The sequence below is a fragment of the Cibotium barometz genome, chromosome 3, assembly GCF_041138505.1.
Source record: "Cibotium barometz isolate CiBa-2024 chromosome 3, ASM4113850v1, whole genome shotgun sequence".
NCBI classification, from domain to species: Eukaryota; Viridiplantae; Streptophyta; class Polypodiopsida; order Cyatheales; family Cibotiaceae; genus Cibotium; species Cibotium barometz.
In genome coordinates, this window is record NC_141048.1 from 67,866,981 (window position 1) to 67,894,610 (window position 27,630).

Here is a 27,630-nt window from a genome sequence, read left to right on the forward strand (position 1 = left end):
AAAAAGGGATAGAAGGATAGACTACAATAACAAGAGAAAACCAGTCATATATTTTTTTGGACTAGCCAAAGAGAGAGGGAGTAAGGAGTTGCAAGGACAAATTAGAGATGAATATGGACAGGAGTTAGGGGATATTCAACAGATTGCTCTAAAGTGGGTAGAGTTCTTGGGTAATACTTTGAGTCTTAAGGAAGATGCCTCTCAGGAAAGGTTATAAGCAAAAATCAAACTGCTAGATTTAATCAATAAAAGCATTAAAGCTAATAGGGCTAGATGGATGGATAGGGACAAACTTAGAAAATGGGAAGGGATCAGAGTGTCATTTCATGATAGGATAGCTATTGTGAACACAGTTCTTAATGCTTATATCATGTTTTTCTGCCCTATGAGTGATAGAGTTCAGGAAATGCCATTGGAAAAGGATTATAGCTCCTATTTAGAGACTTTTTGTGGAGGAATGGTAATAATGGTAAGAAGGCTTCCATCTGGTTGGCCAGGGACAAAGTTGCCCTTCTAAAAAATTTGGGAGGCCTGGGTATACTGCATTTGCCTACTCGTGCCAAGGCTAGAGTAGCCTCCTCAAGTTTCTTCATCAAGAAAGAATATGGACCAAGATGCTTAGAGAGGTGATAGGAGATACATAAGTGCAAATTAAAGGCAAGTGGGCTGGGTTGGATTGGAAGGAGAAACTATTCTCATATGCCCCTTTGGAAATGGTGAATTCCCCCCTTTTGTAAATTTCTTTATTTAAACTGGAAAGAGATGATGGGCTTGATCAGTTGGAATGAATATACTAGAGTCTCTGGGAACTCATCTTTAAACCTTGGTGGACCCATAAGTTTAAGCCCCCTCTGGCTTACCTTGACACAAGAGCTTCTAAGAGATTGAATAATAGAGGTTTAAGGAGATTAGGTGACCTTTGGGACTTCTCACAGGTTAGTTGGAAGGAGCTATAATAGGTTGAGAGGGAGTTTAGATTAAAACAGGGGGAGGCTTAGATGCTAAGCTCTGTGTTGGATGAGGTTGAGAATTGCTGCTCCTCCACAGCTTTCAATGAAGCTTCTTGGTTTCAAGATTGGACCTAGTTCAATGAAGCTTCTTGGTTTCAAGATTGGACCTAGTTCAATTGGGTCAGACTGGATAGAATTACTACTAAGACACTATATGAAGAGATATGTAAAAGTGAAGCTAATGTGAAATATTGTAACAAAATCTGGAAAGTTAGTTGGTGCTGAGTATTTGGAGAAAGAGATGGAATCTGATCTGGAATTCACTAATCCCAGTGAAATCTCAAACCTTCCTTTGGAGAATATGTTTGTTGGCTCTACCCCTTGGCTTTTAGTTACTACAAAGGAACTTCGCTGTTGGGGTATGCCCTAGATGTAAATTAGCGAGATTGAAGAGGGGCAACATGCTTTTTGGGATTGTCTTGAAATAGGGGGGCTCTGGGGGAAAATAGGAAAATGGGTAGAAGGCAACTTGGGGTTGAAAGGGTATTGAGGAGACTAGCTTTTGGGGAGAATAGTTAGGGAGGTAGAGGAGATAGATCTAATATTTTCTATTATAAGATATTGCTGCTTTGTGGGAGATTTGGGTTTCTAGGAATCTATTGATATTCAATAAAGGGACTATTTAGGGGGTAGAAGTGACACAGATGATGTTCAAATGTGTGCACTTATGTTGGTCTATCTACTATGAGAATAGTCAAGGAGGCATAGGAGATAGATCTAATATTTAGTATTATAAGATATTGCTACTTGTGGGAGATTTGGGTTTCTAGGAGTTTATTGATATTCAATAAAGGGACTACTCAGGGGGTAGAAGTAACAGAGATGATGTTCAAATGTGTGCACTTCTGTGGGTCTATCTACTATGTTAATAAGATGAATAATACTATATATGATGAGGTAGTTCAGGCATTGCAGGCAGGGATTAGGTGAATCATGCGTCTGACGATGAGATGTTATTACATACTAGGGTTCCCTAATGTTGATTGATTGATGGCAGGTATGAGTATTTTGAAGAGCAGACTCCCAAGGGGTTCACCTCTGAAGTGCTGTTGATTGCTTATATGGAGTTGGGATTCCATCTCTCTTGGGGAATGTCCTCTTTTATGGGAACTGGTTTGTGATCTTCTTAATAGGGAGTCGGACTAGAGGGAATATGCAAGTGGCTGAAAGCTTTTTGTAAAGGTATACTGTAAGCTTGTAGATATCAATATATTAATATATTATTGTTCCCAAAAAAATAAAAATAAAGATTTGCTTTGATGTCCTTCTAAATCAAGCATACTATGGTATGGGAGAGCAATTCTAAAAACACCTTAGCATATTGAGTTGAATTTATTTGGGTGGCGGGCAGAGCAAATTTGGGTGGGCAGAGCAAATTTGTTAATAAGGGAATATATATACTCTTGTTTTCATTTTTTCTCTTCTTGATTTTACATTAAAGCCTCCAGCCCGGAAGTACAGTTCTGAGGACGTCTGCGCAAGCGAAGGGCGGCGGCAAGAGGATGAGCAAGAGGAGAGCATGTTGTTTCTGTCTAGAGGCCGTCTTGCGGGCAGCCGCTGTGTGAGCCCATCATGCAGTGACGGCATCGCCCGCATCTCCATGGCCCTGCGTGTGCCCTTCCACTCCCTTCAAAACCCTAATTCCAACCCCCTTTACCCCAAGCCCTTCCACAAATGCTACCTGCAGTACAAACGCCTCATCTCCACCAGCACCCCAGTCAGAAGCATCATGACAGAGCTCCAAGGTCAGCCCGCCTCCCTTTCTCTCTGCATCAGTTATTAAATAAAGAATTTACCTTTCTGAATCAAATACGTAATTTACTTTTCGAAGTTTGTTTAATTATTTCTTGTCAAATAAATGAATATATGAATTTTGCACGTGAAATATTTGGCACCAAAATGTTTTTTTCATATGTGAGATTTTCAAGAATAAGAGTGTTTTCCTAAGGTTTCATTTTAGTAAGTAATGATTAATGGTTGAAAAATTCAATGAAATGATGACTCCCCATATCCTCTCTGTTTAAGTCTATAAAATGATGACCCCTCATATCGTTTCTATTTACATACATTCACCCATATGCTTTATATTTGCATGCATTCACCCATATCCTCTCTATTTAAGGTCCACAATTCTCTATAAAAGGGCTCACTCAATGGGTAGAAGGAGGGAGAGAAAGGCAGGGGGAACTCTTCTAAGGTTGTATTAACTGAATGCCACGTTAGTGGCATTTAGTTAATACATATCAAAATAATTGTCTGAATATACATATCAAAATACAAATTCTATTTGCATGAATTTGTACGTTGAATAGTTTTTCTCTTGACCAGCTGCATTAGATGAAAGGTTAACTAGAATGATGGACAGTTATAATTTATGCCTTATCTTTGACCATAGTTTTTTCCATATGGGGACCATACGGCAAACGCATAAGGTATAGAAGTACGTAAAAAGTATGGTGCAGATCCCCAAGAAATTCCATACGTCAGATACGATACGACACCCTAAATTTAAGGAAAAACATGCTACATATGACACAAAAAACCAAAGAAACTTGAAAGTTGAAACTGCAAAGATTTTGGGATTAGAAAAAACATAAATGATGTAGAGCTAGGGCCCAGATTCCAAATCCAGGCTGTGCCATGTGGAGTATGGACAAACATGAGGAGGTCCAAGCCTCAAGAAACTAAATAAAACATGAGTGGAAGCGAGCAAAAACATGGATGATGGAGTGCTCACTGCTCAGTGGGCAAGCCGCAAAACCTGTAGACTGACTCCTAAGCAACAGTGAGGAAAAACATAAGTAGGGAGTGGGCAAAACATAAGTAGAGAGTGGACGAATACTAAGTAGCCCTAAGCCTCATCAAAGCTCTCCTCATCCTCAGCGTGATCAATGGGCTTCTCATCCTCATCTACAGACTCCTCCTCCTCCTCCTCATCATCATCAAACTCGTAAGCCTCGGTAGCAACTGACCATGATGTCCCAACATGGCTGGCCATCTGTAGAGGGTGGAGCAATCAAAAGAGACTCCAAAGCCTCATTTGCCTTTGCAATAGCTTCTTGTAAATCTTGCAAGGCAATCAAGCGCTCTTCATCTTTTTCTTTGTTAAGCATAGCCAATGTGATCTCCATTCTCTCATAGCCTCTTTCTTTGATCTTGGAGATGAGCCTCAAGTTTGTGTGTATAAAAACAAGCTTCTTCGTATGAGAAGAGAGAAGCCTGTTTCTTCTCTTAGTATGAATGAGAGAAAATGTGCTCCAATTTTTTTCACGTAGGGAGGCACATGCGCCTTGAGAAAGTGTTAGCATATTCATCCCCAGTTTCTGCCCATGTTTGGTGTCCTTTTAGTCCCTTTTGCATGGCCCTTGATTGTGGGCTGGCCACCCCTTATTTACATATTTTTTTGGGATTTTTCCCAGCTTGGATGCATTTTTTTCAGTCGGCCAGCTTTATTATGCCCAGTCGGCCAATTATAGCATGTCCAGTCGGCCAGCTCTGCCCACCTATAAATAGGTGCACTGGCCTCTCACTTTTGTATCTTGCCTTGTCTATCTTTTGCTCCCTCACTTATGAGACTGCTTGTGTCTCTTGCTTGGGACTGTATTGCTTCAGTATATTCAGCATAGTTGCTCCATCTCTCTCTCTCTCTCTCTCTCTCTCTCTCTCTCTCTCTCTCGCACTCTCTATTCAGCACACTCTAGTGCTCTTTTGCTTCCGCTTTGTGCACTCTTTCAGAAAGCACCCTAAGTGCAAGAGCTTGTAATTTGGGTGTGCAAGCCCTAGATGTCTCCCACATTTTCACACCCTCTTGCATTCTTTTCTCATCTTTTGCAATGGGACGAGCAAATGTGTCACTTTTTCGCTTATACTTGTCCAGCTCATCAATGAGGTCTCCTTGCAAGGCCAAATCACCCTTAATGTATTTTTCCAACAATGTCATCCATCCATATGTCAGAATATGCAGCAGAGATGATGACCAGATCTGGGAACACGAGCAAAATGCATGTAGAAAAAAACAGCACAAGAGAGAGAGAGAGATGTAGGCGTGTAACTCTGCTCTGATATACACAAGAAGATCCCGATATGATACACTAAATGGTATGGGGGCTAGGGGCCTATTTATATGCCCCCAGATGAGCAGTTGGCCTGCTGAAAAAAGCTCCACGATTGCATCATCAGTCGGCCAGCACCATGCAGCCAGTCGGCCAGCAGCAAAAGAGGCCCACGACTGCATACATCCAGTCGGCCAGCATCCAGAAGTCCAGACTGATAGAATGTGCAGCGGAAGAAGGGAAAGTGGAAACACAGGAGGGGGAGAGAGAGAGAAAGATGGAGAGGAAACACAGGTGAGAACCTGCTCTCAATATCATCATCAAAAGGAATACATGTCCCGAGCAAGAGGGGAGAACCTCGTAAGTGAGGGACTGCAGCTAGACATGCTAGGCAAGCAATGCAAGCAGTGAAAATATGAGGGAGGCATGCCGGCTATATATACCTCTACATGAAGGCAGCCGACTAGGGATAAAAGACCTCCACGACTGGGGAAAATCCCAAGACCATAAAATGGGGAATAAATATGGGTAAAATGTGAGTGAGGGGTGACCAGCCCCTCTGACTAACATGGTCAGCCCTAGAGGCTAAAATAGGACACCAAATAGGAAGCCAGCAAGTAGGGGATGATGTCTAACACCCCCTCTCAGCACCGGATGCTGAGCAAACTCCAAGAAGCCAGTGACGCCGTCCTCGATCAAAGATGAAAGATTGCAGAAACAGGTACCAAGAAAGCTCCACAAGCAATCTCCTCAGCAACTCTGCTACAAAAGCAACAGAACAAGCTGCCAGGTACACCGTTCCTCTGGAAGAAAACAACCATATAGGCTGCGACGTGCTGCTCCAAATAATGGTTCCAAACCCAAGTGTAAGAACACTCCCCGAAGTCGAATGTCGTGTATCCAGCCTGGAGAAGGTATGAAAAACCTCATAACCAACCAAGATCAGATCCTGTATATAACCAATCCTGGGAGAAGCAAACTACTCCTCACTGGAACCCTCAAAAGAAATAGAGTCAATCTGCTCCAACTCTGTACCAAGAGTAGGCAAATGCTATATAAAAGCATCCTCTGAAAAAGTCGGCATCGCAAGATGTAAAGACTCTGTAGAAAATATGGGGTCCATCTGCTCAAACTCCATAACATGAGTTGCCCAATGCTGTACATAAGTACACGCCACTGAGATGGGCATCGCAAGATGAAAGGACTCCACATCCCCCTTTGAAAAATGATATCGTCGGACTGGTACAAGCCCAACCTGATTCTGATCCAAATCCAAAAAACTCTGAAAGTACCACTGTGCCCCAGGCACGATAAAGGAAAAGAATAAGAAAGACGGTTTGGCTTGTATGAAATTGATTCATGTATAAACTTTTTTTTATATAAATCTTGTCTTGGCATTATTGTATTGTGTAAAAAGGCTGTTTTAACAAACCTTGTGAAAAGGACCTTAATTAAGGAACATGTTTATTTATGTCAAACAGTGTGGTAGGATTATTTAGAAAATAAATTGACGCGTGAGTAGGATGGAAAGTGGGAGGATGGAATGCCCCGACGGCACCATCCTACACGGACGGGTGGACCCGATTAGTCGGGTAGCTTTCCAACATATTAAGTGAAAGCCCTACGTTGTTAGATAAATAGGTTCCCCGGCAATTCTATTCTAGAAGACTAGGCCAGCGGCGGCTGTGCCTTGCACGGATGAGGAAAAAAACGTTGTCTCTAAGGAATCAAGACTAGTAGTTGCCCAAATTATGATCAATTACCCTATGGGTGGTTTGATTTTTAGAAGACCACGCTCCCGTTTGCGGGATAGAACTAGGTCTTACCTATGAATCCTATCCTTGAATCTCTGCATGGTCAAGGTGTCGATGAGCAGGAAATTTTCTCCAAGATAAGACTTAGTGGACTTATCTTAAGTGTTTCCACTATTTTTGGAAGGGGGGAACCTTACAAATGGTATCAGAGCCGATCTTAGTTCCTAGGATTTGTTTCTTAAAGATTAACTATCAAGGAAGTAAAATAAGTGATTGTTTATCATATGAGGATGAATCTATCATCTCTACTGGCCATAGAAGTGATTTGAATATCATCACATGTTGAGACAATCATCCTATGAAACTGTGCTTGTATCTTGGGGGTGAACACGCAAGATATTTGTACAATAAATTTGAGAAATAAGATTGGGGAGAAAACCTTTTGTGAGGAAAAACATAGGGTGATCAAAGCATCCCATCGGGTCCAAAAAACCATCCTCCAAAACAACAAGCCAACAGAACTGGCAGGGGGAGGGGCATCCTCAGAAGCATCACAAAGAGAGGCAGAGGTAGACTCCTCACAATGAGGAAGGGAAGCAGGAATATAAACTGCAGTGGCAACAAAGTCCTCAAAAGCATCACACATAGCAGAAGACTGTTCCAGAAGTAGAACCAGATCCCAAGAATCAGCAACAGATAAAAGATCCATGTGAAAGGATCACACCGCAAAAGGGCAAAACACCCTCCTTGTTCTGCAAATACTGCAAAGAACACAAGCTCGGACAAAATAAACTCTGCTCAGGATCTCTGAAAAGATCACTGCTCTCCTCCAAATAACTGTAAACTCCTGTCAAAGAAGAATGTCTCCATAGGTACAGCACAGCTCCCGAAACTGATCCTGAAGTGAAGTAGCTGGAGAAAGGCCCCCTCTGAGTGTAGAAAACTCTTGTGGGAAGCAAAACGCAGCCAAAACAGTGCTATCCAGCCAAAAATAGCACTCCACCGCCAACAAAAGGCAAGGAACATGTAGAAACCAAGAAACCGTTTAGGCCAGGAACAAAACACAGGTATAGATGCTCCAAAATCAGCAAAACGCTGACTGAAATCTGAAATTCAGAATCCTCCTCAAGTACCAAACTGCCTCCAAAGCCACAATCCAATCAAGAAACCCCCTCTGCAAGTGATCTGTGTCCACTGGAGAAGAAAACGCAGCCAAACAAGGGCTACAAACCTGAAAATTCAGGCCAACCAGTGTCCACACCTCCTATGAGGAAAAACGCTGAAGAGAAGGTACCTTCGGGTCCAACAGATGAAGCCCAGTTGAAGGTAGAGCTACCAGCAAGATCGGTTCAGAAAAAACACAGCAACCATGGCTGCATATCTGAAAAACGCAGAGGTATAAGGGGCTGAATATGGAAACGCTGAAGAAATAGGTACACCCAAGCCTCAGATCAGCAAATCAGCATCAGAAACCTGTAGAAGAAAAAAACGCAGCAAATATGCTGCTGTTGGCCTGTACAAAACAAGCAACCAGCACTACAGGGGGGTATGACTGCTGAGAACTGCTGAGAACTGCTGTAGACAGCCACCTGAAGAAAAACGCAGCAACCTATGTGCTGCTGTCCTTGCTGAAAACGCAAAAAACGCAGGTCTGTCCAGGGGCAGAAAAAACGCAGATATGAAGAGGTATAGGAGGGAGCATCCAACGCTGAAAATCACCGGCGCTCTGATACCATGATAGAATGTGCAGCGGAAGAAGGGAAAGTGGAAACACAGGAGGGGGAGAGAGAGAGAAAGATGGAGAGGAAACACAGGTGAGAACCTGCTCTCAATATCATCATCAAAAGGAATACATGTCCCGAGCAAGAGGGGAGAACCTCGTAAGTGAGGGACTGCAGCTAGACATGCTAGGCAAGCAATGCAAGCAGTGAAAATATGAGGGAGGCATGCCGGCTATATATACCTCTACATGAAGGCAGCCGACTAGGGATAAAAGACCTCCACGACTGGGGAAAATCCCAAGACCATAAAATGGGGAATAAATATGGGTAAAATATGAGTGAGGGGTGACCAGCCCCTCTGACTAACATGGTCAGCCCTAGAGGCTAAAATAGGACACCAAATAGGAAGCCAGCAAGTAGGGGATGATGTCTAACACAGACTGGTGTCTGGGCAGTCGGCCAGCTACTGATCCTCCAGCCGCCTCAGGGCTGCCTCCCAAGCCACAGAAAAAATGGGAAAAATAGGGGGAGTGAGGAAAAATGATAAAACACCTCGTAAGGGCGGGCACACCCACAACAAAGGCCCTGGTGTATAAAAGTGGTTAGGAGATGACTTCTAACTCCTGGCTGTGAAACCAACCACAGGGAGTTGGGGTGCCGCCTGAGCAAATCCTGAGAGAGCGACTTCGTGAAGAGGTCCACCGTATTGTCCTCCGTCGAACAAAACTCTAGCAAGATGTCATCAGCAACGATCTGTTCACGAACAAAGTGCCTCTGGATGACCATGGGTTCCTCCAGTGGAAGCCCAAACCTGCCATGCAACCTCTACATCCTCACCACCTCACAAGCAGCATCACAAGCAGCCTGGTACTCTGTCTCTGTCTGCCGCGACAAGGCAAAAGATGACTGCCTCTTACTGCTCCGTAAAACTGCTCCTGGGCCTGAAGTAGATCTCCTCGTGTCCGGATCTCCTCCCCAAACCGAGTCACTCCAACCGTGGAGTCGGACTCCATCCAACGATCCCTCTCTTGTGTACAAGAGTCCATGATCCTTTGCATGCCGCAGAAACCACAGGAAACGCAATCCTGCCTCCCAAAGAGTCATCCGCAACCATGAGCTCAACTGCCTCATCAGGAAGCTCCCGTCCAATCTGGTGTCCATCAACCAGATCAATGAACCATACTGCTTCTGAGTCAAAGAGGCATCACACAGCCCACAAGGATCAACACCTGTTACGGTGCAAAAACAAGTCCTGGAAACCTGATGAAGACCACGCAGGGCCTTCTGAAACCTGTCAACCACCCCCTATTGAGTCCGGAACCACAAAGCCTGGAGAAACCACCTCCCTCTGCAAGTAATCAACTACCACCTGCCTGGCTTTCCGAAAGGTCCCCGTGGAAAGAACATCCTCATCTACTGGAGGTTCTTTGTCCCGAATACTACGAGACATCAGAGCATAAGTGACCTGTTCAGTTTCCTCAAATTGACGAACACAAGAACTACCAACATTAGTTTTGGAGAGTTCCTGCCAACTGCTGCCATCTACTGGCAAGCTATCCACTATTTGGTCTCGGAAAGCCCGCACTTGTAGCGTATCCACACTTAAGTGGCCATTACTAGACTGCCACTCATCACAAACCTGAGGACCTGGGAGAGAGAGTGCTGAAAGCTTGTAGACTCCATTCTCTACTCCGCCTTCCCAAACCACCTAGCTTGTTGCTTTGTCCCGGAGAGCAACAAAATGCTCATTAAACTCCACCCGTACGCCAGTCTTGCAAACCTGATGCACTGACAACAGATGAAAACCAAGTGCCGGAACATACAACACTTGGGAGGAATGCTTCCCCCCTCTGCCATCGGGAACTATCTCCATCCTGCCCTCATTGTGAACTGGGATAGTGGATGTATCACCAGTAAGAATATGACCAGAAAGCCTGCAGAGATCCTGTAAACCGGAACGGTAAGGAGTCATGTGCCTGGAAGCACCACTATCTAGAATCCACTCCCGAGTATCCGTCTTGCGGAGAGTCCTCCAATCTCCTCCCTGCGTGAAGAAAATGAAACATCAGTGTCCACCACCTCCAGGTGCACAAAAGCCGGAGTCTTCATGATTGCTGCTGAGGAATCTTCATCCTTCTCGGTCTTCCGCTTGGGACACTGCCTCCAATAGTGGCCTTTCTCGCCACAATCATTACAGGTCCTCTCTGCCTTTAGTTTCTCGCGGTCAGTAATGGACTTCTTCTCAGAAGACTTCTCCGACGAAGCCTTCCCTTTGCCCGTGTTACGGCCTTTCGACCGTTGGCCAGTTAAGGCCTCCGAACCTCCACCCTGAGAAGGGTTCGTGAATCGTTCCTCCTGGTCTAGGACCATGGACACAAGCTCCTCCCACGTGATGGTGCTGAGCCTGCCACCACTGGTAATTAAAGACGAGTAAAATGCTGAGTACGAAGAGGGCAAGTGTGACAGCAACGTTATGGTCATGTCCTCTGACGATATCTCCTTCCCAGCCTGAAGAACTTCCTGCTGAAGAGCTTGCAGCTTGTTAATATGCTCCCGCATCGTCCACAACTTTGCAGGGCTCATAACCTGCATCTGTACTTCCAAGGAAATCCTCTTCATGGGCGATACCCTGTTGTAAAGTGAGGCCAAATGCTGCCATATACCTCTGGCCAGCGTCATATGCTTTACATGCTTGATTACCTGTGGTGTGCAGTTGAGAAAGATAAACGAACGGACCTTGGCGTTGACACGATCCCACATCTGTGTCTGAGCCTCCCGGTCCTTTCGGGTCGACGGTAACTCCCCTTCCTCTACTTCCGGCCGTGGAACACCAACAACGACGAAATCAGCGAGGTCGTAGGACTCCAGAACAGATTCCATCATAACCTTCCATATGCCATAGTTGCTCCCGTCCAACTGAAGGTCCACCGGGAACGTGGGGAGTGTCGGGATCTTCACGTCTCTCGGCCATCTCAAACAGATCTGCCATTGCGGGGATGTACTCTGAAAAGGGTGGGTGGGAACAAAGAAGAACTAATACCTGCAAGTGGCTGTCCAGCAAATCAGCCTGCCGTCCTCTTGCTTCTCCTCTTCCCGAACAGTCCAAAACAGTCCACCAAATCAGCCACAAAACAGTCCCCCTCTTGCTCACACAAATCCCAAGAACTATCTAGAGCCTAGGGCTCTGATACCATGTCAGAATACGCAGCGGAGATGATGACCAGATCTGGGAACACGAGCAAAACACATGCAGAAAAAAAACAGCACAAGAGAGAGAGAGAGATGTAGGCATGTAACTTTGCTCTGATATACACAAGAAGATCCTGATATGATACACTAAATGGTATGGGGGCTGGGGGCCTATTTATATGCCCCCAGATGAGCAGTCGGCCTGCTGAAAAAAGCTCCACGACTGCATCATCAGTCGGCCAGCACCATGTAGCCAGTCGGCCAGCAGCAAAAGAGGCCCACGACTGCATACATCCAGTCGGCCAACATCCAGAAGTCCACGACTGGTGTCTGGGCAGTCGGCCAGCTACTGATCCTCCAGCCACCTCAGGGCTGCCTCCCAAGCCACAGAAAAAATGGGAAAAATAGGGGAAAAATGCGGGGAGTGAGGAAAAATGATAAAACACCTCGTAAGGGCGGGCACACCCACAACAAAGGCCCTGGTGTATAAAACTGGACAGGAGATGACTTCTAACACCATCAAGCACCTCTGAGTCACTATCTTGCTCCTTTCCATACAGGGTGTAAGATATAGCCCAGAACATGCTATGGTGTGTGCATCATTTCCCATCTACCGATGCATAGGTCTTCGATCTCTTTCATCTTATTGTCCTCAATGCCTTGCATGTTTTACACTTGCTCTACCATATGATCTGTAAGCTCATACATGAGGCCCATGGTGGCTCCTTTCCTGTTAGCCAAGCGGAGAATCTTCAAAATGGGAGTGCATATCTTGACAATGATTCTTGCCTCTTGCTAAAAAGATGGAGAGAACACAATGATTCTTGACAATGATTCTTGCCTCTTGCTAAAAAGATGCAGAGAACACAATGTCTGACACCTCAATTGCCTGAGGGGTCTCTGATGCCTTCATTTTTACAAATTTATCATCAATCATTAGCTTGCGCACACCCTGCATACATCTCTCATCCAAGAGAGTAACCAACATAATAAAAAAGTATGCACATTGCAAACCGAGTTGCAAAAGGCTTCACCAAGTCCTTCTTGCTGAGTTTTCTAAACAATGCCAACACTATGGACTTCCTTGTGACAAATGTGGCAACTTGAGTTGCTTGGTTTAGCATTTTTGCAGCCCAAGAAATTTTGCCAATGTCCTCAAACAAGAGGTCCAAGCAATGGCATGCACATCTAGTGTAGAAAATGGTCAGTCACTCCTGTTCCACTAATTCTCCAGCCCAAACGCAATTCGATGTGTTATCCATGCATACCTGCACAACATTTGCTGGGCCAACCTCAATGATAATTTGCTTTAAATGCTAGAAAATAAACTTCCCAGACTTGAACTCCCCAGATGTGTCCACAGATTTCAAGAATATAGTGCTATGAATGGAGCATGCAAGAAAAGTTATGATAGGCCTGCGCCTAGTGTCTGACCATCTATTAGAAACAATGGTGCATCCATATTTTTTCCCATGTCTCGCGCAAAAATGATTACCAGAAGTTATATCAAAACAAAGAATATAAACTTGTATATTTTACATATAATAATGATTCACACCCATGATCTCATGATCGATGCATTTGACCTCATCCACTAACTTAGTGGTGCGCAAGCAATGGTAAGATGGAGGCACATAAAGAGGACCGGCATGTCCAATTGCCTTACTATCTCCAAAAAGTAAGGACGACTCACTTTCCAATGCGGAATGTCCTCCACATAAAAGAATTTGTGCATTGCAATGATTGCTTGCATTCGTGCTTGTACATTCCATGCATTAAACATTTGCCAAATCCCCCTTTCCTTTAGATATCTTTCTCTTCTTACATGATGACCTAACATTTGGACCACCGCTGACTTGTGTACTTCCCTGTGTGTCCATTGATGCGGATCTTGCACCCTGCTAACATGCGCATGGTGGAGAAGATGGATGACATGGAGATCTCCAAATAGGTAGAGATCTCTAGAGCTCAAAGTTCGACTCATTAATGATGATTCATAGGCTATAGCATGTCATGAATGATGAGTCGTGACTAATAATTTATAAATGTTTGAACTTTGCTTTCAGGTGAATGTCGACGAGTTCAAGTTGACAGTGGACACTCTTAAGAGTGTGAGATCCAGATGAGGAGGCCATATATGCCGATCTCTACAGGGAGCTAGAGGAGATTGACTGTCGACTGCATAAATGCAGTCGGCCAGCACAAGAATGCCCACGACTGATGAAATCCAGTCGGCCAGCAGCCCAGTAGCCCACGACTGATCAACATGGAGTCGGCCAGCACTGGGGTGCTCCTGGCATCCTCTGGCAGTCCTCCCACCACTAGGAAAAATGGGAAAAAATAGGGAAAAAATACGGGGAGTGTGGAAAAATGATAAAACACCTCATAAGGGCGGGCACACCCACAACAAAGGCCTGGTGTATAAAATAGACAGGAGATGACTTCTAACAGAAGCGGAAGGGGGCGTAGTGGGCAGGGGGGAGGCTGCTGAAAGGCATGCACAGAGGGCGGTGAGGAGAATGGAGGCAGGTGAAGGGCACACAGATGGTGCACCGTTCAGCAGTACAGGGAGCTCACCCATAGTGGTGGTGCAAGTATTTTTCTGGTTTTTTCAAATGATATTCCATTTTGTGGATAGAACTCATGTTAATTCTTGTTCTTATACTGCATTTCCAAGTACCCAAGTGTGTGTGTGTGTGTGCGTGGGGTGTGTGTGGGGGAACATATATTGATACCAAGTTCTACACCCACTATTGGGCACTAATGATGTTAGCGGGGATGTCGTAGTATCTAGTCCATACTATGCATGATGGAGTTGATGGTTTATTGTCTTGTGGATGACTACCATGAGGTTATAAATTGCACTTCCCTATTAAGTTGAATTTGGGCATGTTCCTAGATTCATCTAGGTACACACACACACACACACACACACACACACACACACATCCTTTTTTGCTGGTCTTCAATGTTGATTTGTTTGGCCTGAATCATAGAGATGGTGTGTTTTATTATTGCATATAAAACATTGTAGCTTGAAGGGATTTTTTGGGGGTATATCAGATCAATCAAATGGAGCAATTCACAGTTATCAGCATGAGGCTCCTATACAAGACAACCTAAAACAGATGAAAATACGTCTTACCACGTATGAGTCAGGCGGGCAAAAAAAAACCCTATGTCCCATGGTGTGTATGATTTCTCTCTCTCCTCCATATTCTAACGCCTCGTATTCTGCTATGTGGTTGACGTTATCAAGTGAGTTTTTGAAAGCAAACCTCTGTTAATTAACCTCTGACCTTGACATTTTCTAGGAGTGTAATGTTGTGTGATTGTGACAGTGTGGAGGGGGACATTCTAGAGAGCGAAGTCTTTCTGTCAATATATCTGATGATGGGTGAGCTCTAATATCCTTGCCTCCCTATACGTGGTACCCAATGCATATTATCTCTTCTTGTTGGAACAGTTTACAAAGCTATGGAATGCCCTGCAAATCTTTCTTTACATAGCCTATGTAGCTTTTTGAAGCATACAACAGCACAACTTGATCATTCTTTGTTTTCTTTTGTGGGGCTATGGTAGATACCTTGCAAGGTGGATTTGTTTTCGAGCCAAATGTGGTTGGAAAGGCTATACTGAGGTAGTAAAAGAAGAGCTTGCATAGGCTAGCGTTTTGCCAGCTAGTCTGTTTCTCCCCTTCATTTGCTTTCTCATGTTTGAAAATTTCGCAATCTTTTTCTTTTCCATGTAGATACCGAGGAAAAGTGCTCGAGCAAGTTTTCAAGAAATTCAAGGGTCAGGAGCAGTAAAGAAAGAGCTCTTTGAAGAAAGCCTCCGCTTACAAGAGTTATCAGCTGCTGTATGTTCAGTACAAAGATCATCCATAACTTCTAGGATGTGCCGGCTTTATCTGTTCTTAAAGTTAAATACAAAAATCTACAAAATTTTTCAATCAATCTCTTATAACCACAACTTAATGACAAGACTTGACACTAATAAATCTTTGGATTTTATATCTGATTGTTGACAACTATAAAATCTTGGCACAATGCCAGCTTGGACGATATAAGGACACCATTCTAGGGAGCTTTTGTCCTTTCTTATATGGGCAGCCACTTAGTTGCTCCATTTTTGGATCTACCATCTAGTGGTTATGTAGATGGCCAATTGGTAGCATGGCTAGGGATCAACGTCCAGCCTTGAGACAGCCTGGAACTCAACTGTTGGCTTGTTTCAAGAAACTAACACCCATGCTGCCCTGATATCTGTCCTCACAGATTAGATGTTTGCGTGCAGTCCTTATAGTGATGACTGGGCCTGTCCATACCATGCTGACATAGTAATTGTACAGCCTCCACCTTTTTATGTTCCCCTGCAATCTTTGTGAGTTGCCCAACCACCCTGCCAAGCCTTCTTGGGCTGCCCAATCATCAGCTAGTGTGGTCCTCGGACATTGGTTTCCCCCAGAAGATCACGTAGAGGACTATAAAAAGATGGTGGAAAATAGGTTAAAGAGTTTGGCATTTGACTCATCAAAACACAAGGCTTTGTAAAGACACCAAAGTGCAAGGCAAGGGGAAATCCGATAAGGGGCATCCCTCTCCACACATGGCTCCTGCTGCATGCAAAATCCCGTCCTCTTCGCCACGTTGCACGTGAGTGTGCTTTTCTTTGTCAAGAAGGTGGGTTGCAAGGCATTTTTCAGACAATAGCAGCAGCTGCTGCATAGCAGGAGGAGCTTCAGTACTCTGTCTCCCTTCTAATATTCTTCTTGTCTAAGCTTTTACACAAAAAACAAAAATGAGCAGCTCTCTGTTTCTGCAAGCAATGCAACAAGGCCTTGCCCTCTGTGTCCCCTCGCCTGCTTTCCTCAGAGCTGTATAAATGCAGCTTGCTTCAGCATTTAAAACACGATGTCAGCTGAGCCACCTCTTAGAGCTTACAACACCTACCTGAGCTGCAAAGAACGCAGCTGAGATCAGCACACGTCAGCTGCACGTGTGGTCGCTGGCTGTATTGCTGGCATTCTAGCAAGCCTGCCAGCTGCAAAAAAAAGCAGCCAAGGTCAGCTGCAACCAGTGTGAGGCTTTCTTTCTCCATGATGGCTTTCACCCCCACTTCCCCTTGATAAGTGGATGTTTACTATCCCATATCAATGTAGCCTCCTCCTGAGCAGGCTTGAAGGGATCCCTCATGCATTTGGATTGCACACGAGAGCTATGATACAGGGCTTTGGCCCTTAGCCTCACTTCTACTATTAGAAAGGTAACTGGTATGGTGTGCTGTTCTAAATAGTTTTTGGGGCTAGATACTTGCCATTTCCTAGTGGAATGGCTTGTGCATGTCATTTATTTACTGTTGAATACATTGAGGTTGATATTTTTGATACATGTGCTTTCTCATCCATACATATCAAAAGTAGTAGTTTTACAAGTGATGATATATAATATTCCTCTGGAATGTGCTTTCTCATCCATACATATCAAAAGTAGTAGTTTACAAGTGATTATATATATTATTCCTCTGGAATAGCACCAGTATCTTGCAGATTTTGTGTTTTTTGAGATAAAATATTTAAAATATCACATGATTGTATCGGAGTACTGCACAAAAGTGGTATCACTCAGGCCAACAATGATGCCCCTAATGCAGCAACAAGAATACTTACACTCTCGAGGCATAACACAACAGACTCTGAATCGCAATGGGGTTAAACAGTTGCGAAAAGGTGCAAAGGTAAGGGGCATCTTATGGAGTGCATGTTTACCATCCCATGTGCTTTTTTAGTGCTTTTGGGGTTGTAACAGATTTTTTTTTGGCAATGTGGCAGAGCTTGCTAGCCTTTCCTTATCGGGAAGGGGGAGAAGTAGTCGGCTGCAAATATTATGCCTCAAATTTAGGTTTTGAAGAGGTCAGCTTTCTTTTTGGGGGAAAGAAAAACATTTATCAAATAGATTAATTTTTGATAGCTGTTCTAGAAATATGCATGTTCGTGTCTGTGTGTATGTATGTGTGTATATGTATGTATGTGTGTATATGTATGTGTATGTGTGTATACACATGTATGTATATGTTTATATGTATATACATTTATGATTTCTATTGTGCTTTGATTGTCCAGGAAAACTGCACTCGCAAAATATTATATGGCCTTGATGACATCAAGGATGCAAATGACATCATAATTGTAAGTAATTTGTTAGTTTAATGTCTTCTTTGTACCTTTAGTGTGATAAAAAAAAAATCATATTGACTGACACCTTCAAGCATCAGGTTGGACGGGAACTGGATAAACTAGCATTAGAAGAGGCTGGCATTTTGAATTGTGTTAGTGTACCGGATGTACCAGATGGTGTACGCTCAAAAGCTTCAGATAAGAAATCTAAATTAGAGGTTTGTAAAAGCAATGAAATTGTTCTCATTTTTTTCTCCATTAAAGGCAAGAGACAGCAGTACGAAGGGTTCCTTTTTAAGTTAATGTTTATCCATTTTTGCAATAGGATTTCCTGGAAAGCAGATAAGGTGGGATGCTTGTACACACACAAAAACACACACACATAAATACACACATATACATGTACACACACACAAAAACACAAACAAATAAATACACACATATACATGTACACACACACACGTGTACACACACAAAAACACACACACATAAATACACACATATACATGTACACACACACAAAAACACAAACAAATAAATACACACATATACATGTACACACACACATGTACCTAAATACATACATGGGTACACACACATGCACGCTCACTCTCATAAATTGGGCAAGCATACATACATACATACATACATTCACATTTATATTTCTCTTTTTATTAAACAAAAAGATACTTTGAGAATGATATTTCACATGTGTGTACCTATGCTATAATACCACTGATCTCTCTCTCTCTCTCTCTCTCTCTCTCACGCGTGTGCGCTCATGCCCAGCATGGCGTGAGCCTTCACCCCCTCCCCCCCTTGCTCACGCGCCACGCATAGGCGCTGACCTCTGCTCGTGCACCGCGTACAGGCTGCAGGTCGTGCAGCACTGTCTATCTGTGCTGTGCGCATCCCTCCGCCTGACCTCTGGTCACGCCGTGCACAGGCTCCAGGTTGTGCAGCTGCGTGCATCCCTCCGCCCCCCTTTTCCCACCCATCCTTGCTCAGGCCCCGAAGGTGGAAACTTAATCTTCTCTCTCTGTCTCCTCACCTCCCCCCCATGTCCAAATCGTGGAGACCAGGCTGCCCTATTTAGACAACAATGCTGCTGATAAGAGAGAGTTACAGAAGCTAAACAAGAAGTTAGACAACATGTGGAATGAACTGACAAAGGAGCTTCACACCATCAAGAAGGAGTCGCAAGAGTGTGATAGCAAAGTGAAGGCCATGGAACTGGAATTACAGGGGTGTAGGGACGAGCTCACAACTCTTAGGGAAGGAAAGCCTGGGATGAAGGTAAATGGGCAGCCTACAGAGATGGGAGAGTGATTATCAGAGACCTACGCTCCAAATAGGGGTGCGGGGTCTGTGGGACCAAAGGAATCCTGGACATGGCGGTAAGAAATTGCAACGGCACGTTATGGTCTGATAGCTTCTCAGAGTCAATTACAGACAAGGATGCCATCTTCTACACAGAGAGACACCAGACCTGGAGAGGGGACTACTAGATGTAGCAGGGTATGTATGGGAGTCCTCCTGCAGAGGGGAGACACGGACATGTGGGGGAGTTAGAGGATTTGGGGGAGTAGCAGTACTATTGCGGCCACACCTTTGGACCATACTATCTGTGGTCTGAATTGATGCGGAGGCTAGATACATGTGGCTGAGATTCCATAGGGAGAATGCCAGGGTGGTCTACATAGCAGTGTGTTATTTTCCTCTAGACACTCCAAGGTTTGCTCCTCCTACAGATGTCCAATCACCACACTTAGCATTGTACACAGAGATCTTGGAGTTTGCAACTCAGAGGGAGGCACGATTTGTGGGATATGAGGGAGGCATGCCGGCTATATATACCTCTACATGAAGGCAGCCGATTGGTGATAAATATCTCCACGACTGGGAAAAATACCCAAGACCATAAATGGGGAATAAATATGGGTAAAATACATGTGAGGGGTGACCAGCCCCTCAGACTAACATGGTCAGCCCTAGAGGCTAAAATAGGACACCAAATAGGAAGCCAGCAAGTAGGTGATGATATCTAAAACCCCCTCTCAGCACCGGATGCTGAGCAAACTCCAAGAAGCCAGAGACGCCGTCCTCGATCAAAGATGAAAGACTGCAGAAACAGGTACCAAGAAAGTTCCTTTGGAAGAAAACATCCATATAGGCTGCGATGTGCTGCTCCAAATAATGGTTCCAAACCCAAGTGTAAGAACACTCCCCGAAGTTGAATGTCGTGTATCCAGCCTGGAGAAGGTATGAAAAACCTCATAACCAACCAAGATCAGATCCTGTATATAATCAATCCTGGGAGAAGCAAACTGCTCCTCACTGGAACCCTCAAAAGAAATAGAGTCAATGTGCTCCAACTCTGTACCAAGAGTAGCCAAATGCTGTATAAAAGCATCCTCTGAAAAGGTCGGCATCACAAGATGTAAAGACTCTGTAGAAAATATGGGGTCCATCTGCGCAAACTCCATAACATGAGTTGCACAATGCTGTACATAAGTACACGCCACTGAGATGGGCATCACAAGATGAAAGGACTGCACATCCCCCTCTGAAAAATAAATATCGTCGGACTGATATAAGTCCAACCTGATTCTGATTCAAATCCAAAAAACTCTGAAAGTACCACTGTGTCCCAAGCACGGTTAGCAACCACAAATCCAAAGCATCCCACCGGGTCCAAAAAAACCATCCTCCAAAACAACAAGCCAGCAGAACTGGCAGGGGAGGGGCATCCTCAGAAGCATCACAAAGAGAGGCAGAGGTAGACTCCTCACAATGAGGAAGGGAAGCAGGAATATAGACTGCAGTGGTAACAAAGTCCTCAAAAGCATCACAGATAGCAGAAGACTGTTATAGAAGTAGAACCAGATCCCAAGAATCAGCAACAAATAAAGGATCCATGTGAAAGGATCACACCGCAAAAGGGCAAAACACCCTCCTTGTTCTGCAAATACTGCAAAGAACACAAGTTCGGACAAAATAAACTCTGCTCAGGATCTCTGAAAAGTTCACTGCTCTCCTCCAAATAACTGTAAACTCCTGTCAAAGAAGAAAGTCTCCACAGATACAACACAGCTCTCGAAATTGATCCTCAAGTGAAGTAGCTGGAGAAAGGCCCCCTCTGAGTGTAGAAAACTCATGTGGGAAGCAAAACGCAGCCAAAACACTGCTATCCAGCCAAAAATAGCACTCCACCGCCAACAGAAGGCAAGGAACATGTAGAAACCGGGAAACCGTGTAGGCCAGGAACAAAACACAGGTATAGATGCTCCAAAATCAGCAAAACGCTGACTGAAAACTGAAATTCAGAATCCTCCTCAAGTACCAAACTGCCTCCAAAGCCACAATCCAAACAAGAAACCCCCTCTGCAAGTGATCTGGCCACTGGAGAAGAAAACGCAACCAAACAAGGGCTACAAACCTGAAAATTCAGGCTAACCAGTGTCCACACCTCCTATGAGGAAAAATGCTGAAGAGAAGGTACCTTCGGGTCCAACAGATGAAGTCCAAGTGAAGGTAGAGCTACCAGCAAAATCAGTTCAGAAAAACCCAGCAACCATGGCTGCAAATCTGAAAACGCAGAGGTATAAGGGGCTGAATGTGCGTTGAAGCCTCAGATCAAGAACTGCTGCAGAGAACAATCAGGGGGTGGGAGGGATGGCACAAGATAACTAGAAAGGATAGGCAAAAGGGAGCCCAGAGAGTTCCAAGATCAGGGCTGGGAAAGCAAGCCCAAACAGGCAAAAAATGCAGCCTGTTTGGGACAGCTATGTTGCTGTCCAGACCTGAAAAAAAACGCTTGAGAACACCCCTGGAAGGTGCCACCAAGAAGGACAGGTATGCTGTCCAGAAAAAACACCCTTGTTAGGTTGCCAAGAAGGCTGAAATCTGACGCCCTGAAGAGAGGAAACTGCAGCCCACTGAATGGGTATCAATCAGCCCTTGAAGAAACGCATGAACACAAAAACGCAGATCTGTCAATGGGAAAAAAACGCGGATATGAAGAGGTATAGGAGGGAGCATCCAACGCTGAAAATCACCGGCGCTCTGATGCCATGATAGAATGTGCAGCGGAAGAAGGGAAAGTGGAAACACAGGCGAGAGAGAGAGAGAGAGAGAGAGAGATGGAGAGGAAACACAGGTGAGAACCTGCTCTCAATATCATCATCAAAAGGAATACATGTCCCGAGCAAGAGGGGAGAACCTCGTAAGTGAGGGACTGCCGCTAGACAAGCTAGGCAAGCAATGAAATATGAGGGAGGCATGCAAGCTATATATACCTCTACATGAAGGCAGCCGACTGGTGATAACTATCTCCACGACTGGGAAAAATACCCAAGACCATAAATGGGGAATAAATATGGGTAAAATACATGTGAGGGGTGACCAGCCCCTCGGACTAACATGGTCAGCCCTAGAGGCTAAAATAGGACACCAAATAGGAAGCCAGCAAGTAGGGGATGATATCTACCAGAGCCACCTCTGTTGGAACCCACCTAGCTCAACCTTGACCAGTCCCAAGGCCCTCAACCAGCCCCAGTGCATTCGCTGGCTAAATGGCTCTGGCCCCAACTCGTTGCCTCTGTTCATGTTAGTGGCCACCTAGCTTATCCTTAGTGTGGAGGAAATTAACACGGGCCCCAAGATGCAGTGCCATGGAAGCGTTGCTGCAAAAAGGACGACTTCATGGGCATCGAGAAATCGTGTGTGTTTAGTTTTTATGTGTGCGCATCAAGGGTCCTCTTCCGGGATGTCCCCCGAAAAAGATTTGTAATGAATGTTGTGTGTGTGCTTTAAGTCAGTTACCTTCAACAACACTCCGCTAGATATTGTGATTGAAACCAATGTAGGACATGGACAACTAACTCCCCGTGTTACCTTGGCCTCGGAGTTGGAGTTGGGGACAAGCTACATGAACCTATGAGCCAAGCATGATAAGCCTCTAAACCATGCTAGTGTTGAGCCTCTGAGCCTGTTGAGGCCAAGCTCAGCAGCCTCTAGGCCAAGATTTCCAACCTCTGAGCCAAATTACATGAGTCTCTGAGCATGCAACTAGAACATGCAAAGTTCGGACCAAAGTTGGAGCATGTGTACTCCTCCCTAGTGAAAGTTCCTCATCACACTTCCACCTTCGCTCCGAAGGGGGGTCTGTTGGGTATTCAGAGCCTCGGGGGTCACACTGGAGAGTTGTATACACATTGTGGTATGTTACTTCCCACCTAGGAAGTCCCCATATGCTAAGGAGGGAGAGCAGTTTTATCCCCTCCATGTAGACATCATTGAGTTCTCACGGTTGGGTGAAGTTCTCCTTTTAGGGGACTCCAACGCCACGACTCAGAGCGAGCAGGCATTTGTATATGACGAGGAGGAGCCGACCATGCAGGAGATAGACTCGGAGGAGATTGGCATTCAGCGAGCATCACAGGACGGGGGACATTACAGCATCAGGGAGAGAGTTCTTCGTGCTGGGGACCACACATGGCTTTGCCATCTTCAATGAGTGTCCCGTTGGCTTTCTTCAGGACCTCTCCCATGCTTCCCACATGGCGGAGGCTCAAGTACAGTGGATTACATGATGGGATTTCGGGGTTTAGCCACATCCATACATACCTTCACCATTCCCACCCGCCCCCTTGGAGCCGATCATGCCTATCTCTCCTTAAGCCTCAGGTTTTCCCGACCATCCTCACCACCAAGTGTCACGTGCATCCCGCACTTGGATGCCACGTAGACATTTCTGTACAGAAGGTGCAGGACCTGGGATGGTGAACTGGTCCCATGTGAGCCCAGTCCGGGACGAGTCAGCCAGGGATCCATCTCAGTCGTCCGAGGTCAGGTGTGCATTGTCCTGCACATGAGTCCAAGGTCAGGTGTGCATTGTCCTGCACATGAAGCAGTGCCAGTCCGCGCTGTGAGTCTCCCTCTGGAATGATGTCAGATGTGCTGAGTATCTGGTTTGCAACTGGATGCCAGGCCTCTGTAGGCATGTAGTTTGCATGTAGAGATGGGGCCAGCCCATAGGGCTACCCCAGGGCAAGGTTTTGCATTGGCATACTTAGCATGGGCATGGGGGAGGTATAGAACCACCCCCAAGGGGCCAGGAGGGCCCAAGATATTGCCCACCAGCCAAGGCAAGGGCTGGAGGGGCTGTCGGCCAGCTCCAGAGCTTCTGGACAGGCAGCCGACAGAGGTTAAAGCCCTAAACAGCAGGCGGCCAGGTGTGGGGGGCAGTCCCACACCCATGCGCAGCATGCCCAGCAGCCAGGGTGCTGCCCAGAACATGTGCGCAGGCTGGACAGCCATCAAACAAGTGTGAAAACACTTTATTAAGTGTGTGGGTATTTTATTAAAAATACTCAGTCGTGGGCTGTCCTGAAGCCAGCCGACTGCATGAAGGGAGGGGTATAAATACCCCAGCCCATAATCCCATCATTTATCTCATAATTCACCAAGAGCCTCAAGCATTCAAGGGCCAGGACAGCCAAGGGTTTGCTAAAGCTAAGGGGTGAAGGACTGAAGGTCAAGGGCAGGTTTTCCAGCCAAGAAAAGGTCAAGTACTTTGTATTTGTTTCAGATTTACATCATTCTAATAAAGCAAATACACCATCCGTGGTGGGGGCCCTACAGAGGGTAATTGGGACCCAATACTGTGTCCTTCTCCATCTCCCCTTTCTCTCTCTATTTTCTGCACATCGTCTTTCAGTTTTGTGCGTTAATTCCGTCGCGAAAAGAGTGCTGTTTGCTGAGTTTTGAAGTACCGATCCTTCTCCGAAGCTTCCGCATATTACAGTGGTATCAGAGCCTACTTCAAGGACGAAGATTTAGCAAAGAAAACCAGAAAATTTTTTTTCGCTCGTGTGGTTGGTTTTTAGACGCCGGTGGACTACCCCTTTCAGAGTGACTCCTGTCCCTCAAAGGACGGTTGGTTTTTAGCCTCCGGAAGCCTCCGGAAGTCTCCCACACAGATAGTGGATGGTCAGATTGCGTTCCGGAAAGGAACTGCATTTTCCCGCTATGGCGAACTTCGGCGACGAGAGAGAACCAGAACCATGGGACCAGAGTGCACCAGGCAGCCCAGCTAGGGCACCCGGCTTGAGTGTACAAGACATGTTCCAGCAGATGATGCGAGCAATCGCAGACCAGACAATCAAGTTGGACGAGCAGAAGGCGCGGATTTTGGCTCTGGAGGAGCGTTCTCGCTCTCCAGCGTCGCGTTTTCCATCTCCTCCTCCCCCTCCTTCCGTACCCCAGATACCAGATCCTCGTCACAGGGACTCTCTCGAGGGGTCACAGCCGCAGTCAAGCTCCTTGCTTGAGATGCAGATACGGGCATTGGAGATTCGACAATGAGAAGACGAAGCCATGCGACGAGTGGAACACGAGCGTTACCTCCGAGCTTTGGACGCCAGATTGACACCGGCGGCGCCCTCGAATCATTTTCCCGAGAAAATGAACTTCAGTAAGTATAATGGTAAACTCGATCCCACTACTCTGTATTCATGGTTACATCAATTTGAAGCTTACTTTGCCGCAGTTAGGAAATCAGATATTGACAAAGTGATCTTAGCCAGTTGGTATTTGGAAGGTGAGGCCATTCCTTGGTGGACTCAGTGGGCTCATGCCCACACCAGATCAGGTATGGCAGCTTATGGGTGGGACGAGTTCGTCCGTGACCTTAAGCAGCGGTTTTTACCGCCCCACTACCTTGAGCGACTCGAAGACGAGTTCAGGGGTGCGCGTCAGAATGCGCAACCAGTCCTTCAGTTTGCCAATAGAATTTCGACCTTGTGTCTACAATTAGGCTTATCTGATGCGGACAAGAAAGGGCAGTTTTTGTATGGCCTGGACACGCACATCCAATGGGAGGTGCGTATGTTTAGACCAGCCACCTTTGAGGACGCACTCTCGCTTGCGCAGAGTGCAGAAATGAAACACAATGGTGGCAAGCCCAGGACTTCCCAGTCGGCTTCTCCCAAGGCTAACGCTTCGGGGGGCAAAAGCCAGAACCAGACGGGGTCTTCCCCAGGACAGAGCCCGGGAGCCTCTGGCTCCAAGAACTTGAACAATGCGTCTAAGCTTACTCCAGACCAGAAAGCGGAGGCAGGCAAGACAGGTGGCAAGTTGAGTGCTGAGGAGCTTGCTCAGTACAGGAAGGAGGGTAGATGTTACTTTTGTCACACAAAAGGACATACTTCTCGGGATTGTCCGAAGAAGCCTCCAAAGGCCGCCGCCGCCTCCACAGCTTCCGTGGTGAGCACAGCTCCCACACAGACCCCAGTGGCTACCCCTACTTCTTCAACCCCCGGTGCTTCAGTTGGAGCAATTATTAGCCGGGAGCTCGAAGATAAGCAGAAGGGCGCCCATGACCAGGAGTATGAGCGCAACGAATTGCTCAAGTCCTTTGGCTACATAGGTGGCCAGAGAGTCGTTGTCTTGTTTGACAGCGGCAGTACGGAGGATGTGATCACGAAAGAGGCCGCTAGGCGTGCCCGTTTCGAGCTAACTCCGGTGGACAAACAAGTTGAGGGTTTTAGCACAGGTATGACAACGAGCGTCAAGTATGAAGCTCTAGGTGCTAAATTAGTGATTCAAGGCATAGAGTTTGTGCGTGACTTTATGGTTGCCTCTCTTGTAGGAGCAGACATAATTTTGGGTATCCAGTGGTTTCACAAGTTTCTTCCTGATGTCAAGTGGGACAAGCACACGTTCCAGATTGATCGGAATGTGTCAAACACCCCGGTGACCATTAAGTGTGAGCCAGGTATTCCAAACTTTCCGCTCATAAGCCACTTGCAGGCTAAGCGAGCAGTTAGGAAAGGCGCACAGTGTGCGATGATTTACATCCAGACAGCCCAAACGGTGGCCAGTGCTTCCGAGAAGTACTCGGTTCTCCATGAAAAGTTCCAGAAGATTTTTCTTCGAGACAGTCTCCCTCCCCAGCTTCCCCCGTCCAGACCGGAGGATCACAAGATTGACCTCCTCCCAGGCTCGGAACCCCCGAGCAAGTTTCCGTATCGCCTTTCTAAGGCAATGGAATCGGAGTTGGACCGCCAACTCCAAGAATTGTTGCAAGCTGGCTTCATCCGCCCCAGCGTGTCGCCATTTGCAGCACCGATCTTATTTGTCAAGAAGAAAGATGGGTCTTCTCGGTTGTGTGTCGATTATCGTGCACTCAACAAGCTGACTATCAAGAGCAGATTCCCGATGCCTCGAATTGACTATATTCTCGAGAGGGTGAATGGAGCTAAGGTGTTCTCTAAATTGGATTTAAAGAGTGGGTACCACCAGGTTCGGATTGTTGAGGGGGACATCCCCAAGACAGCTTTCCGTACAGAACGGGCCCACTATGAATTTGTGGTCATGCCATTTGGTTTGACGAATGCCCCAGCTACATTTAACCGCATGATGATGCGTATTTTCCGGGAGTTGATCGGAGTGTGTGTGTTCATATTTCTGGACGACATACTCATATTTTCAGCTACAGTTGAGCAGCATGACATTGATGTGGAGAAAGTCCTTAAGTTGCTGGAAAGCAACGAGCTCTATATCAATGAAAAGAAGTCAGAATTTTATCTGTTCCAGGTACATTACTTGGGATATATAATCAGTGCCGAAGGCATTCGACTTGATCCGGCTAAAGTGGCCGAGATTGTTAACTGGGAAGTACCTCAGACTGCTTATGACATTAGATCTTTTGTGGGTATATGCCAG

At 45.7% G+C, this 27,630-nt stretch overlaps 1 protein-coding gene across 3 annotated transcripts in view; it reads left to right on the forward strand.

Moving 5' to 3' along the window:
- The first annotated feature begins 2,320 nt into the window (after positions 1 to 2,320).
- Positions 2,321 to 27,630, forward strand: part of LOC147640449 (primase-helicase Twinkle, chloroplastic/mitochondrial-like) — a 92,426-nt gene continuing 67,116 nt past the window's right edge. Inside the window, exons 1-9 of one of the 3 annotated variants that reach the window (XM_086780664.1) lie at positions 2,321 to 2,755; positions 14,790 to 14,914; positions 15,068 to 15,123; positions 15,309 to 15,366; positions 15,478 to 15,585; positions 17,379 to 17,462; positions 17,557 to 17,637; positions 17,848 to 17,913; positions 18,000 to 18,119. In XM_086780664.1, the coding sequence (XP_086636790.1) occupies positions 2,530 to 2,755; positions 14,790 to 14,914; positions 15,068 to 15,123; positions 15,309 to 15,366; positions 15,478 to 15,585; positions 17,379 to 17,462; positions 17,557 to 17,637; positions 17,848 to 17,913; positions 18,000 to 18,119 (924 nt within the window). In that variant the 5' untranslated portion in view covers positions 2,321 to 2,529. Of the gene's footprint in view, positions 2,756 to 13,655; positions 13,678 to 13,792; positions 14,915 to 15,067; positions 15,124 to 15,308; positions 15,367 to 15,477; positions 15,586 to 17,378; positions 17,463 to 17,556; positions 17,638 to 17,847; positions 17,914 to 17,999; positions 18,120 to 27,630 lie in introns of those variants that run through there. The other 2 variants (XM_086780673.1, XM_086780680.1) reach the window with 2 other exon arrangements.